Consider the following 17412-nt stretch of genomic DNA (forward strand, 5'->3'; position numbering starts at 1 on the left):
AGCGTACACAACATTTGCTATCGCGAGAAGACAGTAAAACAAGCTGTGATCTGAAGAAAACAACTTTTAATCGTTATATAAATAAAGAAATATCACAAGATCTTTGTGTATTTAATAGAATGTTAATAGATTATTAACATTAAGTTGGACATTTGAGCATGAAGATGAAGCTCACAGGACCATCCTAACCAAGTCCTTAATAGGTGATTCGACTCGACAAAATGATTTAAAGCATTAGCTAAATGCCATTTATATTAATTTAAACAATTGTTTTTGTATATTTGTTACATTATTATTAATTATTAGTTTTGTAAATCAGTTTTATGCCTTATTATTAATAAAAAAAATACGAGCTGTGAGTGCACGGCACCCCTGCGATGACACTTGGTACGGTCCACACCTTTTAAAGGTTTGCTCCGGGGAGATGGCGCCGGGCGTTCGGCTGGTCTGACGGGCAGGTATGGCCTCCCACGACTCCACCTGGGAGAGTGAGTTACTGGAGCATTTGTCCTGCATGTCTGTGAGCAGGGATGAAAGCTGGAGTGAACCTGAAGCACCCAGCTCCGCTACAGCTCCGGGTCTGCTGAGTTTGAGTGATGAGGTGTTGATGGTGATACTGGAGCACCTGGAGCCGGTGTCTCTGCTGAGGCTGGGCAGCACCTGTAGCACCATGTTCAGGGTCTGTTCCTGTCACTTACTCTGGACTCAACACTTCCAGGTACGGTTTACCTCAATAAAAGTGTAAAATAAGTCGTGAGGAACATTAACTGGAACGATATTTTAACCCTTAAAGCGTTCACTTAATATTGTGTGAATATTCAGACGACTGGCGGTCGGCGTGACGTCACTTGGCTTTAAATTAGCATCCTGCTAATGAGTAACACTAACGACGTGTAACGGTGTTCCGTGCAGTTTGTTTTCTGCTTCCATTGAAGTCCTTCACAACTAAATTAGAAAAATGTTTGATCAGAAATGTTTGATAGGATCTTAAAGCTGAGATTTTGACAAATTCTGTACTCTACACGTTTAAAATACTTTGAAGAAAACTAATCTCTGTTAATTTACCTCAGCATTCCAGTCACCTCAGTGCTTAAAATAACACGTAAAACCTCCTTTTTTACAATTTTATAGGCGGATAAAAATAGGCAACACACTAAAATCACAAGTTTATGTTAATCCAATAGATCATATCATGTTTATTAATTTAAAGAATATTTTAAACAAGCTGCTAACGAAGCTAACGGTTTAGGGACCGTCGTGAAACTAACGGAATAAACGTTAGAACATTCACAACATTCAGTGCATTTAATTAGATAAATAAATCTATTCTCGTATGATTTGATTTATTGATGTTAAATTATCTTTTATCTACACACATCAACTGCTACAAACCCTATTTTTGGAAGATATTTGTAATATTTATAGTTTCAATTTTCAATATAAGTTCGGATTTGTGCATAATTTCTCACAAGGTTTATGTTTTTTATGTCTTTGTGCTTATTGCAATAGGACAAAAACACGGGTGACGAGTTTGTCTAACAATTTGGGGTGTAAATAAGTTCATATTTTCAAATAAAATACAAAAATCATGTGAGGCTTGTATTTAAACTTGGTTTGGCACCATCACATAGCAGATAGGAATGAGAGTTTAATAGATTTATTTATCTTTAATATTTTTTTATGTTTTTAGTCTGTTCTAAAATAATTGTAACACATACATTTTTTCCAAAACAAACAAAAACAGTTTGGAATTGCACTGTGAAATGTTATGAATATTTCTCCATTTATTCTGTTAGTTTTATGACGGCCCCTAACTCGTTATCTTCAGCTGGAGCTTGAACAGACATTTATTTAGATTTTTCTTTTAATAAAATAAAATAAGCGACTATTCAAGCTTTCACAGTTCATTTAATTAGATAAATAAATCTATTCTTGTATGATGTTAAATGAACTTTAATAAACACATCATCAAGATGAGAGCCTCATCTGCTATAATAAAATAGTTGCAAACAAAATATTTGAAATATTTATAGTTGTAAGTTGTATGGATGTTTAAATATATGATATTTTTAGACATTTTCAATAAAAGTTTGGATTTGTGCATAATTTCATACAAGTTTTATGAATCTAAAGTCTTTGCAATAGGACAAACATTGGTTTGTCTTCAAATTTGGGCTGTAAATAAGTTCATATTTCCAAATAAAATCCAAAAATCATAGTCCCAGTGAGGCATAAATTCGGTTTTGCACCATCATATAGCAGATAGGGATGAGAGTTCAATAGCATTCTGCACAGGTGCCTCTCTATCTGATAATCAGGGTCCTTACACAGCGTATGAAGACCACGCCCACATAGTCCGGTCATCCCGCCCTAGCAGAAGCGTGTCTGCTGCAGGCACTGCCAATCCGACCGGTGGCAACACCAGGTTTTAAATCTGCTAAACATGGAACTGGTCTAATGAGCAGAAGTTTGAGTGGGAAAATCAGACTATCCTGGACCTCCATGCACCCTTGCTGTAAATAAATATTAATCATGTATATATCGTATCCTGACGCATCGTTACCAGATATATTGGGTGTGTTCGAAAAAACCAAGTGAGCTGCCTTGCTGTCTTACTGCCTACGTAGGCAGCTGCCTCAGTAGAGAGGATTCTAATAAGTCAGTGACTTATAAGTCAGGTTATTCGAACGCGCTACTTAGACAGCGATTCCATCGGGTTTCGCATTTAGCATCTTGTCATTCAAACCGATGGGGTGGCACAGCGCGCTAGCATGTCAACTGACATCTCCCTTCGTGTACCGATAACGGTTACGTTGGCTGACAAGCCCGAACTTGCGAATAAAAACACAAGTTAAAAATCAATAATAATTTATTTACGTTTGAAAGTAACTCCATTCGTTTTCTCCGCCCAGTCAGCCATGCTCACTCGTTCTTGAGTCAAAATAACATTTAAATGTTAAGATACCTTACTAGACAGCTTATAAAGGCATCTAGGATTTTAAACAGCCTCATTCTCGGGAGCGCACGTAGGATGGTGTAAAAAGCCAGTCAGTCGGGGCTTCGTAAATTAAAATAAACAGTTAGTTTTGGAATAAGACGGCTTTATAGCTTTATAGGACCAAAATGATTCCACACAGTAGCCAAAATGCAATATTTTAAAATCATTTTTACCAGATTCTTGTATTTTCTGCTTGCTTGTTCCTGTGGGCCAGGATTTATCTGAACCTCCTCTTTGTTATATCAACAAAATAGTTGTTTATTAAACCAATATTTTATAGAAAAGTGTATAAAGAATATGTAGAGACTGACTGTATCTTACATTTACACAAGCGAGGCTGTTTTTCCTGCTTTCAACTTGACAAAGATGCCATCTCATCAATCCTTGAGCACGGAGTAACGGAACATTGTAAGATGATATTTATAAAAGTGCATTGCAGGTCCTGATTTGTTTTGCTAGTTAGAATTTTTTTTATAACCAAGAGTAACTGCAGGATTACGTCACACAGCATCTCGGGCACTTTTGTGTATTTGTTTATGGACTACCTTTATAAAACGGCTGGTCTTCATGTAGATAAACATTCAGACTAAGTGCCTGAAGAGCAGTAAACGATAAATATAACTTCTTATTCTCACTTTTCTAGGAATGTAATCATATTATACAGTGATTTGCAGTGCAGTAGGGCTCTAGGCTACTTTTTGCTTATTGCTTTTTGTTGTCAATCAACCTTAATAATGCTGAATAGCTGAAAGCTGTTTTTTGGTGAGGATTTAAGCACTAATTATACTTTCAGTACATATTGTCATTTCTTTTATATATGCACTCGATGCCTTTGTGGTTACGAATATGAGCCAATGGTATATTGAAATTGTCTAGGCCATTCCAGAACCTTTCCGTTCATCTATTCAAAGAAAGATTTGAAAAGAATTGTCCGGACCGATCCTCTCTGTGCTTCTTTATGGATGTGAAAGTGGGACTGGAGGAAAATTGATGCATTTGAACTGTGGTGCATTCGAGAGTTCCTTGGACGTCAAATAAGACAAACAAATGGATCCTTCAGCAAATCAAAATAACGTCTCACTCGGAGCCAGGTTTAGTGGTTATGGTACTGGACTAGTAATAGTTAAAACCCCATCACCGATTTATCACTGTTGGTCCCCTTGACCTTCGATTGCTTAAGTGTCATTAGCTGCAACTGTAAGTAATGTAAATGTAAAAACAGAGAAAATAATACAATAATTGATCAGTAGTAATTGAAAGGTCGCCAATTCAAGCCCCACCACTTCCGATGGTGGCAGGCCACTGTTGGGCCCTTAAGCAGGCCCCTTATTCCTCAGTTGCTTAGACTTTATAATAGGATGTAACAATGCACTCTACCCACGATGCGATTCACGGTACAATTTTTTTTTTTAAACAAATTATGACATTCCTTTTATTATCTCTCTTAAAAAAAGAAAATAAAATCCTGTATTTGTGATTATCTTTTATCTATCTAAATAAAGAATGCCCTTTTATTTCTAAGGTAGGTACAAACTATGCAAAATAATTTTGAATTAAGCCCAATTTGGCAACCAGGCATCTAGCGCCAGTGACGTCAACCAGGCGAGGTGTATAGCACCAGCGCCCTCTTCTGTTTAAAGTGAATATCGATTTGAATCGTCGAATTAACTGTCTTGTGGTGCATCGTTACATCCCTACTTTATACTGTCAAATGTCAATGTACAAGTAAAAATGTCTTATTTTGGTCACATTAAAAAGAACCAAAGAGAAAATGCAGTTATGACTGGAGGAAGTAAGAGGAAGAGGATGGCCAGCAACAAGATAAATGGATAAAATTGAAGAAACTATACAGAAGAAAGGATGTTCTTTTCTTACTAAGTGTTTTGAACATGTGCAAACAATGTTAAATCTTAAATAAAGAAATAAAATGTAAACAATAGTAGATTTATGTAAATGAGGTTAAATGAAGTGTACACATTGTGCTCTTGTATGAGAGTGCATAATGAAGTCTGACTTCGTTCCATACTGTGTGTGTGTAGGATTCGTTCGGGGTAGGTCTGCCAAACGCCACCGTTGCCGGTCACACCGCCAAAACCGCCTTCCGCCTGGTGTTCATGTGGAGGGCCCTGTTCAGGAACATCCACTGTAACCGGGCTCTCCAGGAGAAGCTGTTCGCCGAGGTGCCGTTTCCGCCCCACGCCTACTGGACGCAGTGGCTGGTGTTGGAGGAGCACGTGCCCTTACCCGCCGCCCGGCTCTCTCCTGGCGACGTGGAGAAGCTGTGGGGCGTGTCGAGGGAACTCCTCAAGGAGAAACTCGCAGGTAAATCATTCATTCATTCATTCAGTCCTTATACGTGTAGGTTTGCATTTAAAAGAACGAAACGCTGAATCGGTGTCAGAATTGAACGCAAATCGGGTTAAACTGCGTCGACTCTCAGCTGAACTACGTTTCACTGTGTGCGGCTTTGAAGGCATTAAGAGAAAATGCAGTACGTATGTTGTATTTCAGTAAAGCACATTTATAGAACGCCCCAAATACACCAAAGAAACACAAGAACAGTCTTAATAAAAATGAAAATATAAAACAGCCCAAATTTTAAAGACAAAACAAGTAGAACGAATCCTAATACCCATCTTGTCATAAAACGACACACTTTAAACATGGCATTAAAGTCCAGATAAATAAATCATAGTATTTCCGTCCAAGCCTCACCCATACCTACCTGCTCAAAGGAGACCAGGCCCCCACTTGCCCCCTCTGTGGGCAAGAACTTCTATCAAACACATCTACACCTCGGTGGGTAGCACTGTCGTCTCACAGCGAGAAGGTACTGGGTTCGATTCCCAGGTGGAGCGGTCCGGGTCCTTTCTGTGTGGTTTGCATGTTCTCTCCGTGTCTGCGCGGGTGTCCTCCCACAGTCCAAAGACATGCAAGTGAGGTGAATTGGAGATGCAGGGTGGCACGGTGGCTAAGTGGGTGGCACGGGTCGCCTCACAGCGAGAAGGTCCTGGGTTCGATCCCCAGGTGGGGCGGTCCGGGTCCTTTTCTGTGTGGAGTTTGCATGGTCTCCCTGTGTCTGCGTGGGTTTCTTCTGGGTGCTCCGGTTTCAATCAATGTCCAATCACATTCCTCTGTCTGATCTGCTTTGCTTTTCTCAGCCGTGCCTTATACTCAGTAAAGCGCTCTCTAGATGTCAGTTCCATCTAACTTGGTTCGAAATTCATGTGTACAAGCAATTGTCCCTAATATTAGGGATGCATCGATACCATTTTTTTCCCAACCGAGTACAAGTACATGTATTTTTGTACTCGCCGATACCGATACCTATTTAGAATGATGGAGTTAATGAGTTGGAGGTTAATTAATATTTTTGCAGTGTCGGTGTTTTGTTGTTATGTTTTGTAAAGAACGATCAGGTCCGAAATACTGTAAAACGTGTGTGTGTGTGCTGATGTATTCTGATATAAACTATATTATCCCCCTGTCCCACCTGTTTACACTCCTCTCCTGCGTTTCCCCTCACACCGTATCCTGCGTTCTCATTGGCTGTTCCACATGTCACTCATTCCCAGTCGCACGTCTGAGATCAGATATCTGACGTGCTAGAAAATCAGGGCAAAAATCGTGTAGTGTGAACTGGGTATAACGCAGCGACGTGCACTAGGTACACGCTATCGGATGTTTAGTATCGGAGCCTCGTTTGCGAGTACGAGTTAATGAGCGCGGTATCGGGCTAATACCCGACACCAGTATCGGTACTCGTGCATCTCTACTTAATACTGTTGTCTTTTTGTCAGTCAGTAGTTGTTAGGTTAGGAATTTCTCCAATGTTGAGAGAGAGAAAAGCTTTTAAACTAGGTGGAAATCAAATAATTCTTTAATTTAAAGAAAAATCAGAAGAGGACGAGACCCTGAAGTTCGAATGGCGGGAGCTGTATAATCTGGCCCACGCTCATCACGGCAGCGTGACGATGCTCTTCCAGCATGTTCTCCAGCAGCACCAGAACAACGGTAAGAAATCAGCTCTGTGTGTACAAACTGGTACAGATTAGTGGTTCACATGTGAAGTGAGACCAAGCTGCTCCTAAATTCATGAATGCTCACATACTGGGTACTACGTACATGCACTATATTGCCAAAAGTATTCACTCACCATCCAGATGATTGAATTCAGGAGTTCCAATCACTTCCACGACCACAGGTGTATAAAACCGAGCACCTGGGCATGCAGACTGCTTCTACACACACTAGTGAAAGAACGGGTCGCTCTCAGGAGCTCAGAGAGTTCCAGCGTGGTACCGTGATGCCACCTGTGCAACAAGTCCAGTGGTGAAATTTCCTCACTACTAAATATTCCACAGTCGACTGTCAGTGCAGGTATAACAAAGTGGAAGCGATTGGGAACGACAGCGACTCAGCCACCAAGTGTTACCACGTAAAATGACAGGGCGGGTCAGCGGATGCTGAGGAACATAGTGCGCAGAGGTCACCAACTTTCTGCAGAGTCCATCACTACAGACCTCCAAACTTCATGTGGCCTTCAGATGAGCTCAGGAACAGTGTGTAGAGCTTCATGGAACGGGTTTCCATGGCCGAGCAGCTGCATCCAACCCTTACATCACCGGATGCAGTGGTGTAAAGCACGCCGCCACTGGACTCTAGAGCGGTGCAGACGTGTTCTCTGGAGTGACGAATCACGCTTCTCCGTCTGGTGATCCGATGGACGAGTCTGGGTTTGGCGGTTGCCAGGAGAACGGTACCTGTCTGACTGTATTGACCGGCCTGCACAGAGTCCTGACCTCAACCCGATAGATAGAACACCAGTCCAACACCGTCCAACATCAGTGTCTGACCTCACAGATGTGCTTCTGGAAGAACGGCCAAAAATTCCCATAAACGCACTCCTAAACCTTGTGGAAAGCCTTCCCAGAGGAGTTGAAGCTGTTATAGCTGCAAAGAGTGGCGACATCATATTAAACCCTGTGTATTAAGAATGGGAGTGAAGGCAGACGAGCGAATACTTTTGGCAATATAGTGTAGCTCAAGTCTGTCTTTTATCTACCTTCCCCTAGATCATTCTGAACTGGAGTCCATGTACCACCAGTACTCCCAGTGCAGGTTTCAGTGGCTCTTCACGTACTGGCTCTTCCGCCAGCCGGCGCCGTTCAACCGGCAGATCCGCTCCATCTTCCTGCAGTGGAGGAAGCACAGTAAGGAGAAGGTGGCCACGTGGGGGGAGACCCTGTGTGATGTTCGGTACCTGGCATCCCTTCACCCCATTACCAGTGACTACTGGAGGGGCAGACTGGCTCGAGGAGATGAGAACATCGGTGAGTCCTGGTTAAATTTGTGCCTCCGATTGTGGCCCGCGGGTCGTAGTTTGGACACCCCGGCGTTACCGCTGTGGATTCATTCTGTTCCTGCAGGGATTCATACAGTTGGGAACTACTTCTCCATGTGCAAGTCACTAATGGCCTGGATCCTGGGTCGAGATTGGGGCAGACTGAAGCGCAGGAAGGTACAGACTTTTACTTTTATTATATTAAACTATTAAAAAAATTTTTATTGGTCCAACAAATACTGACGACCTCCTAATGTGGTCATATCTGATTCCTCGATGGTATTTCATCTCTACTGCTGTGGACCTTCACTCCTGACCAAGGAGGGTCGTGACTGTCATACTTCACCCACACCAAGCCGGTTTATATGGAGATCCGTATTGCGCACAGAGCCACGCACCGATCCCCATTATCCCACGTCTTGGTGCAGCGCCATCGGTCAACCAGCAGAGGTCGTAACTGGCTGAACGGGGATTCCTTATAACTGCTGCATTGTCCCACAGCCGATCGTGTGTCTGTAGGTGCCTGGCTGGCTAATACCACAGCTGAGGTTTGAACTCGAGATCTCGGCACTGGTGAACCAGCTTGTTTTAATGCCTTACCACCCAGGCACCCCCAATGACCACATTTTTTTAACCCTAATCTAAAATATCAACCTTTTCATACCGAAAATATGCTTAAAACTTTTTTGTCAAGTGACCAACATTTTGTCCACGATTTTTACTGCAACCCAGGCAGAACAATGCATCAAAACATCAAATTTACCAAAACAAAACTACAATCTGGTCCCACTGTAGTTTACAAGGTGTAACATAAAGCCTCCCTCCACAAGGGGGGCGTTTGTGTACAGATTTATTTTTTATGCGCCTGTTTAAAATCGTTTATTTATTATCTGTCTGCGACCCACCCGTGTGTGTGTGTGTGTGTGTGTGCAGGTATACGAGGACACTCTGGACGGCGTGTACTTGCTCCTGAAGAGGGAAATGCAGGAGCGCCTGGTGGAACATGAGCGCTTCTGGCAGGTGGCCAAGGTACAGATGAGCAGGGTGTGCGCTCTGGAGGAGACCGCCACCAATTACGTCAACTGGAAGATGATCGAGACGCTTCCCTACTACAAGTACGCGCACACGCAATAGAACGCAACCTTTTCGTACATGCGCCCCCGCTTCCGTGTGCCGACCCTGAAAGCGAGTCACACGAGGTGTTCTGTCGTAGCTGGTGTTCATTTAAAACCGCAGCGTTCGTTAATAACGGTGAAAACAGAGTGCTGACTGAGGAGAGCAACCCGGAACCATTTATAACGATATTGTGAACAGAGCATCTCCCACTATACACCTCTCTTAAAGACACACAATCCTCTTATAACTCCTATAAAATAATTTTTAAGTTTTGCTAGCCAGCGGTCCTTTCGTGTGTGTGTGTGTGTGTGTGGTCAGTCTCCTGTGGATGAAAAATGAATTGCTTTAGTTTTAGAAGTAAATCACAAAAATCTTGTAATGTCATGCCCCCTTAGACAGGTACTCGTGCCCGATAGGTTGAGAACGCCTGCAATAGAACACGCCCATGTTTATATCCAAGTCAAAATAGACCAGTCTGATCGAGGCTGTTTGGAATACAGTTTGTCTGATTAAAGGTGGGGGGGGAGTCTTTAAATATTCTGTTAAATAGAGGAATAAGTGCCATGTAAAACACCTGTATTTCCCATTACATTCTCAAAGTGTAAGGACGTTCTGCACATGTGCATTCGCGACGTAGTGGAAGTTTACAAAACTCGGCGTGGAGGTAGCAAATAACTGGTTCGCCGAAAAAGTTTATGCTGCCGACTTCAAAAGACTTGTGTGCCTTGGAATGTTTGGGACGTGACATTTTCCTCTTTAATAGTCCATTCTTTAATAACTGGACGTAAAGAACGTTTTCCTGAGTCTGCCATCATTTAAAGCAATCCTGTATAAGAAGCGTCCTGCACCTGACCAGACTCGGGTGATGCTGGTTGTCATGGTAACGTGTACGCTAAGCGGTACTTTACACATGCGCATGATTTTTTGGATGGGCTTGCTTGTATTGTGCATGTGAATTTGTACGAGATTCTTATCAGTCACCTATAATCCCAATATAAATCTTTATTTAGCCTCCATTTAGACCCTGTTAAACTAAACCCTTCCAGTCAGGGTTTTAACGCCCACAGACCCTCGCAGTGGGAGAGCTGTACCACCGCTGGCATCTTCAAATAGCTGTTGACTCGATGCTAAATGCGGGCTGGCTAGCTTTTTTGAAGTAATAGGCGACCGATCCCAAAAACGGGCCCGTGGCTCCCGTCTAAAGCCAGACTTCACACTTCACATCAAAGCCACAGGGAGCTTTTCTAAAACCCTGGAGGTGAAAATCTTTATTGTTTTTAGCTTACTGGTGAGGGGGAGCTTTAAGCTTCACGGCGAGAAGGTCCTGGGTTCGATCCCCAGGCAAGGCGGTCCGGGTCCTTTCTGTGTGGAGATTGCACGTTCTCCCCCGTGTCTGCGTGGGTTTCCTCCGGGCGCTCCGGTTTCCTCCCACAGTCCAAAAACATGCAGTCAGGTTAACTGGAGAGACTGAACTCCCCCGTGACCCTGATTGGATAAGCGATTAAGAAAGTGAGTGTGTGTGTTTGATCTTTAGTCCATATGTGCTGCTGTCATTAATTCTGTGATATTATTTGAAGCTCATCACCTGGACCGTGGCGCCGATGTGGACCTTTATCCGTCCTCCTCTTTTTTCAGGTTGTACCTGGTGTCGGGTAACGGCGTGTACCTGGCTCATGTGCAAGGCTTTCTGAGGAGGAAGAGGTTCCTCCATGACTGGATCTTTCTAGAAGAGAACGCCTGGCTGAGGGAGCTTCTGCCAGACGATCTGTATACGTTACTGGAGTACGACACCAAGATCGCTCAGGGTAAGTCCGGGCTAGCTTAGGGACGGCTGTGGGTTCTCTCCTGCTGTCCGCTCCAGGGCCTTGGTATGGTTGTGTTTATTTGTTTATTTTTCCAACTTTACACCTAATCTATTTAAGCGATAGAACACGAGAGGGAGCGTGTTATCGCCAGTAACATCACGGCTGTGATTCGGTCGCAGTAGATCATCACAGCCGTGATGTTATTCGCGATAACACACGACCTCGAGTGTTCTATTGCTTTTATACAACAGTTTTTACAAAATAAAGAAAGAAAATAAATCAAAGAAGCCCTGAATTTCATAATAAATATGCTTTAATATTGACAAAACCTTCCGCCAAAAAGTAGTTCCACAACCAATATAAAGTTTAACACTACAAAGCAAACATCCCAAGTTGCAAAAACTCATTTCAGGGAGGTAAGAACAAGAAGTAAAAGGCAAGAACCTCCGAAGGGAAAAAGAAATAAAAAACCTCTCACACACACCAGAGGATTATGGGTGATAACAGAACTTTTAGGAGCTGCTAACTGGGCTATTAAGCTAACTGTTCGTGTTACAAACACATTAATGTTCCCTACACAGTGCACTAGATTGTGTATCAGATAACGGATTTAAAACGCGATCGGGAATAAAGTCGGTGTCGCCTGCGTGCACGTGTGTGTGCATGAGGCTCGTCGTTACTGGCAACGCGTCAGCGGAGTAATACAGCTGTGGTGTGAAAAGGCCGTTAGAACGCTTCTCAACCAATCAGATTGTAAGCTCGGAACTACCTGTTGTATAACAGAATTCAATGCAGTACCGACCGACCTGCACCAGGTGGGTTCATACAGAGATCCGTATCGTGCACGGAGAGTCACGCACTGATCTCCATTATCCCCCGTCTCTGTGCAGTGCAGTGCAGTACCATCGATCATCCAGCAGAGGCCGTAATGGCGGCGGTTATCGGGAATCCCCTCCGCCTGTATAGGCGCCCGGCCGGCCGGTAGCACAGCGAGACTCGAACTGGAGTTTGACATGTCGGTGCATCTTCTTAAAATGTTGGAAGCACTAGGTCGGCATATGAGAGAAACTCCACACCCTCCCAGTCACACACCCTAATCCCTACGTACACCAGTAAAAAAAGCCTCAGACCTCACCACAGCCTGGTTGGGCCCCTGAGCAAGGCTCCTAACCCTTGGTTGCTCAATGGTATTTCGATCACGGTTGTAAGAGCAGTTGTAGCATAGTGGTTAAGGTGCTAGACTAGTAATTGAAAAGTCGTGGTTGAAGCCTTAGCACAGCCAAGTTGTCACTGTTGGGCCCCTGAGCAAGGCCCTTAATTGTTTAGAGAAGATACTTCATGGTACGCTTTGGATAGAAGCCTCCGCTAAACAAGGGTATATGAACGACTAAATAATTAAACATCACCTGGCTGTAAATCTGCTTTGTGGAGTCCATCGTTTATCCGAAGGCTGGTTTTATTGGTCCGGGTAATTAGCAGCAGCTTTATTTGAGGTGCTAATTAAGTGGAGGGGGGGGGGGGGGGGGGGGGGTGTTATCAGATGGCTGCGGGCTCACGTGGTGTAGCTGGTTTATTAGCTCGGGGAGGAGGACGGCTGCTGGGATTGGGGGGCGGGGGGTGCGGAAATGAAGTGGACAGAATGGTAATGAAGGAGAGAGAGATTTAAGGGTGTCTCTGACATTTCATATTAAAATACCTTATACTTTATTACCCGTCTTACATTTTCCACCTTAAGGTGCTTAATTTACATTTTTGACATTCAGCAGACGACTTACAGTACTGTGACAGTAAGCAATTGAGGGTTAAGGGCCTTGCTCAGGGGCCCAACAGTGTCAGCCTGGCAGTGGTGAGGCTTGAACCAGCGACCTTGACTTACAAGTCCGGTACCTTAGCCACTGGGCCACAACCGTCCCATAATAATCTCAAACTCCTGGGAATCGGTCCCACAACATACATGTGCACCGTCGTCCACAGTCGTGTTCCTTTACCCCAGTGTAAGCGCCGTGCTCCGCTCTGTGTGCAGGTAGTCTACACGGCGGCTCGGCGTGCGCCCAGCTGAGTCGGCTCGTCTGGCTGTACCTGCACTCGGGTGAGCGGCTGTACGTGGAGGGCGTGAAGGAGATGGTACTGCAGTACGCCCACGCCCGCCTGGCACTCGGCGCCGACGTCCTCTCGCCCGACGCGTGGCTCCAAGTGCTCAGACCTGCCGCGACCTGAACCGCCCGGGAGAGCCGGTGGTTTAGATCTTTAATACTTTTAGAGCAAATATATTTTTAATTGTATTTTATCACTTTTAATCGCTATTGGGGAACTATAGACATTAGAATGAAGTATGATGGTGGTTGAGTGATGGGTGCTGGACCGTGATGGGTTGGGGGATTTTTTTTTTAGGTTTAATTTTTCTTTTTTATATATATTTACATTTTTTAACTTGCTGCTATTCATGTAACATTTTCCAGACTGCAGTAAATGATGTTTTGCACTTCTTCATAACTTTTTTTCAATAATGCACGATCTGTGTTCACCGTCTCTGCTGTATTACTGTGTCGGATCATTTCAGCTGTAAATGTTTATTTGTTTAGATTCTTTTTGCCTTTTTTAGCTTTAATTTTGCTTTTTAATTTAACACTTTCCAGGCTGCAGTAAAATGAAGTTTTGCGCATTTTTATGACTGTCAATAATGCAAGATCGATAGAACCATGACGGATCATTTTAGCTGTAAATGTTTATCACTGGAATGATTTTTCCTAAATACGTGTCATCTTTTTGACGTCCCGGAACACGGCAGTGGTCCTGAGATTATTAAAAACCACTTTTACTTGAGCGATGCGTGTGTTCGTCTCAGTTTTATCATTATTTAACAGTTTCCTGTGTCCCACGGTTCTTCTGTTGCAAAATCAATTCCACTCTGATGCATTTCATTCATACATTCTGAGGGGGCAACTGCAGGCTGGTGTGCCAAACACTGGAGAACCAAAAAAAAAACCACTTTATTCTATGACGGATTTGTGAATTTCTGTTATGGATTTACTATTTATTAAAATAAAGGAGTCTCACACCGATTACGGGTAACAGCAGGTACTTTTGTTGAGCTTTGATTGCTCGGTTAATGCAACAGCTTTAACTAATGATTTAACTCGGCTGCTCGTGCTAGTTACCTACACGTAACAGGGCGGCACGGTGGCTAAGTGGGTAGCGCTGTCGCCTCACAGCGAGAAGGTCCTGGGTTCGATCCCCAGGTGTGGCGGTCCGGGTCCTTTCTGTGTGGCATGTTTTCTCCGTGTCCGTGTTGGGTTTCCTCCGGGAGCTCCGGTTTCCTCCCACAGTCCAAAGACGTGCAAGTGATGTGAACTGGAGGTACTGAGTAGTTCATGACTGGGTTTGATATTAAAACTCCTGAGCTGATGAATCTTGTGTAATGAGTAACGACCGTTCCTGTTGTGGGTGTAAAACATTTAACCTGTAGTGTGTTAACGGTTAATCTTTGTGGCCTGTCTCTCATTAAAAGTCATCAAAGTGCACGACCATGCAGAACGTGTTTCAGTGAGATGGTGTTTATTAGAGTTTTGCAAAAAGGTCGAATCGGATATAAAAACTGGGTCAAACTGGGTGAAAATGGTTTAAGATTTTGTGAAGAGATGTGTTGATGTGTTCCAAGATCGGGGTTTAGCAATTCACTTGAATCCACCAAAAAAAACACGCATTTTTTCATAGAAAAATATTTTATTTATCTTCTGTACAAATAAAAAGCAAAACGTGTTATTCACAAAATGCAAAAATACTCAATACTTCTGTAATCGGTACATAAATAGAGCTTTGGCTTGTGTAAAGTCTAGCTGAAAAACTAAAAGCTTGAACTACGCGTCAACCAGTGAGAGTCCGACGCTGGAGTAAAGCCAACCAGCGGCCTTCAGCCTACGACGGGACCGGAACCGGAATCGGCCACGACGACCACGTGCTTTCATGCCCTCGGGCTGAAACAAACGTCAACGTTTATATGACGAACGTGCTTACGCGGGCGGGTTTCGTCTGAGTAGGAATCTGCATCGTTTGTGCTCGTGTGCGTGGCTTTACGATATCGTACCTGAGTGGAACAGCTCCGAACCAGATACGGACTTCATTCAACACACTGTCACGAGATTATAAAAGAAGTTTAATCTGGATTATTGTCTTAAATTCATGGTTCCAGTCCAACCTACAGTAGCTTTAGCTCCAAGTCCTACTTCTGCAGCATTTAGTGGCGCTTCTATCTAAGAAGACTTACAATAAAGACTAAATACAGTGAAGTGCCTTGCTCAGGGGACCAACAGGGGCAACTTTAGATTACCAGTCCAGCACTGCTACCACGGAGTTACCACTGCCCCAAGGTCTATGTCTCATTATATCAAAAATGGACATGAATCGCTCCAAACTGCACAACTGCTGTTAATTTGTTAACATGCCCAAATCTGAGTGTAACTCTTGCGTTTCCCCAGCTTAGGGGTGGTTCGGTGGGTAGCACAGTCTCCTCACAGCAAGAAGGTCCTGGGTTCGATCCCCAGGTGGAGCGGTCTGGGTTATGTCTGTGCGGAGTTTGCATGTTCTCCCTGTGTCTGTGTGGATTTCCTCCGGGAGCTCCGGTTTCCTCCCACAGTCCAAAGACATGAAAGTGAGGTGAACTGGAGATACAAAACTTGACCTGATGAATCTTGTGTAATGAGTAACTACCGTTCCTGTCATGAATGGAACCAAAGTGTAAAACATGATGTTAAAATCCTAATAAACAAACAAGGAGTCCTAGAATTTTGACTGGGCTTTGCTCAGGGGACCAATAGTGGATTACTTTAGATTACCAAACACTACCACCACTACCCCAAGGTCTATGGAGCTATTCAATTCCATTCTATATATAATGATACACACTACACTATTGCAGTTGCACTTTAAGTTAAGAATCTAGATTCTATAGATTGTGTGTAAACTGCACAGCTTAATCACACAGTTATATGGACTTGTGTGTGATTTTTTTTTACACACAGCTTTGACCTTGTCTGCTTTTATTCAACCCAAATCTACAGGGCAGCTTTAATTTCATGACTGTGTTTTACATACATATGATTGAAGCTGTTGCTTTTGGGTGGCTTGGTGGGCAGCACCATCATCACACAGACAGTACCTGGACCGCTCCACCTGGGAATTGACCTTTCTGTTCCTTTGGGAGCTCAGTTTTCCTCCAACAGTCCAAAGATGTGCAGTCAGGTTAAGTGGAGATACTAGAAACTACCCCAAGTGTGTGTGGCATTTCCCTGGGCGAACTGTACCCATTGTGACCCTGACCGGGATATCACGCTGGTGAAACAGACAGTGAATGATAAGAGCTCAGGATTAACGCGCTGTAACGAGCAACTGAACCACAAACACGTGCGTCTGAACACTTTCGACCTCCCGATCACCATGAGAACGGACCTGCACGCGGTACGATTCGCTTCACCTTCACGATTGGGCTGCATAGATTTATAAAGGCACAGGAGAGCGGTTTCTGCTTCTGAGGCTCATGGATGCTGGTACAGATGAGGTTGCATAGCACTGTGCACAGCACAAGTTCCTTCAGCACTGTTAATGCAGACTGAACCCCAAAAACACCTTTACATGCGAATCAAAGCAGGAATAAATAACCAGAACGCTTGTGCACGAGGTCGCCGTGGCTGAAACTCCGGACTTTCTAACGAATCAGAAGTTATTTCATACAGAACTGAAATAAAAAAAACATATAGCTCAACGTATAGAGTCCTTTTATATAAGGAAGCAAAGCAGTTCCACCTTAAGGACGCCTTAAAATACCTGAGAAAACGTTTGCATTGTCTGTGTGAGTAAATTCTAACTGTAACAGGAATCTCATCAAAAACGTCCATTATTTATTATTTATGAATTATTAATAAATATAAAATCTGTGCATGTTTTCCTACTCTGATGTGACCTCAAACCTTCAGGATTAAACCGCTGCAGATCCTGAACACGTCGTCGTTAAGACTAGGACTAGACTGAAGCTTTAATCTACTGTAAATAAAATCCTATAATACTTCAAATTGACCTGAACTTCCTTTTCTTTGCTGATCTTCAGGTGCTTTAACTTCATCATGCACGTGTTTCTCCGTGTATAAACGTTTCGA

General features: G+C 43.5%; 1 protein-coding gene across 1 annotated transcript; it reads left to right on the top strand.

Annotated features, from left to right (window-relative positions):
• The first annotated feature begins 452 nt into the window (after positions 1-452).
• Positions 453-14086, top strand: si:dkeyp-114g9.1 (uncharacterized protein LOC555399 homolog). Its single transcript, XM_063001487.1, has 8 exons — positions 453-718; positions 5038-5320; positions 6890-7012; positions 8074-8331; positions 8428-8519; positions 9276-9457; positions 11094-11263; positions 13287-14086. The coding sequence occupies exons 1-8, from the start codon at positions 461-463 to the stop codon at positions 13478-13480; spliced, it is 1560 nt and encodes a 519-aa protein (XP_062857557.1). The 5' UTR covers positions 453-460; the 3' UTR covers positions 13481-14086.
• The last annotated feature ends 3326 nt before the right edge of the window (positions 14087-17412 follow it).

This window comes from Trichomycterus rosablanca, chromosome 9 (genome assembly GCF_030014385.1).
Source record: "Trichomycterus rosablanca isolate fTriRos1 chromosome 9, fTriRos1.hap1, whole genome shotgun sequence".
Lineage (NCBI taxonomy): Eukaryota > Metazoa > Chordata > Actinopteri > Siluriformes > Trichomycteridae > Trichomycterus > Trichomycterus rosablanca.

Coding starts and splice junctions, on each gene's coding strand:
- si:dkeyp-114g9.1 (XM_063001487.1), top strand. CDS start 461: ATGGCCTCCCACGACTCCACCTGGGAGAGTGAGTTACTGGAGCATTTG. Junction 719..5,037: donor TCTGGACTCAACACTTCCAG/GTACGGTTTACC, acceptor GTGTGTGTGTAG/GATTCGTTCGGGGTAGGTCT. Junction 9,458..11,093: donor GAGACGCTTCCCTACTACAA/GTACGCGCACAC, acceptor CTCTTTTTTCAG/GTTGTACCTGGTGTCGGGTA.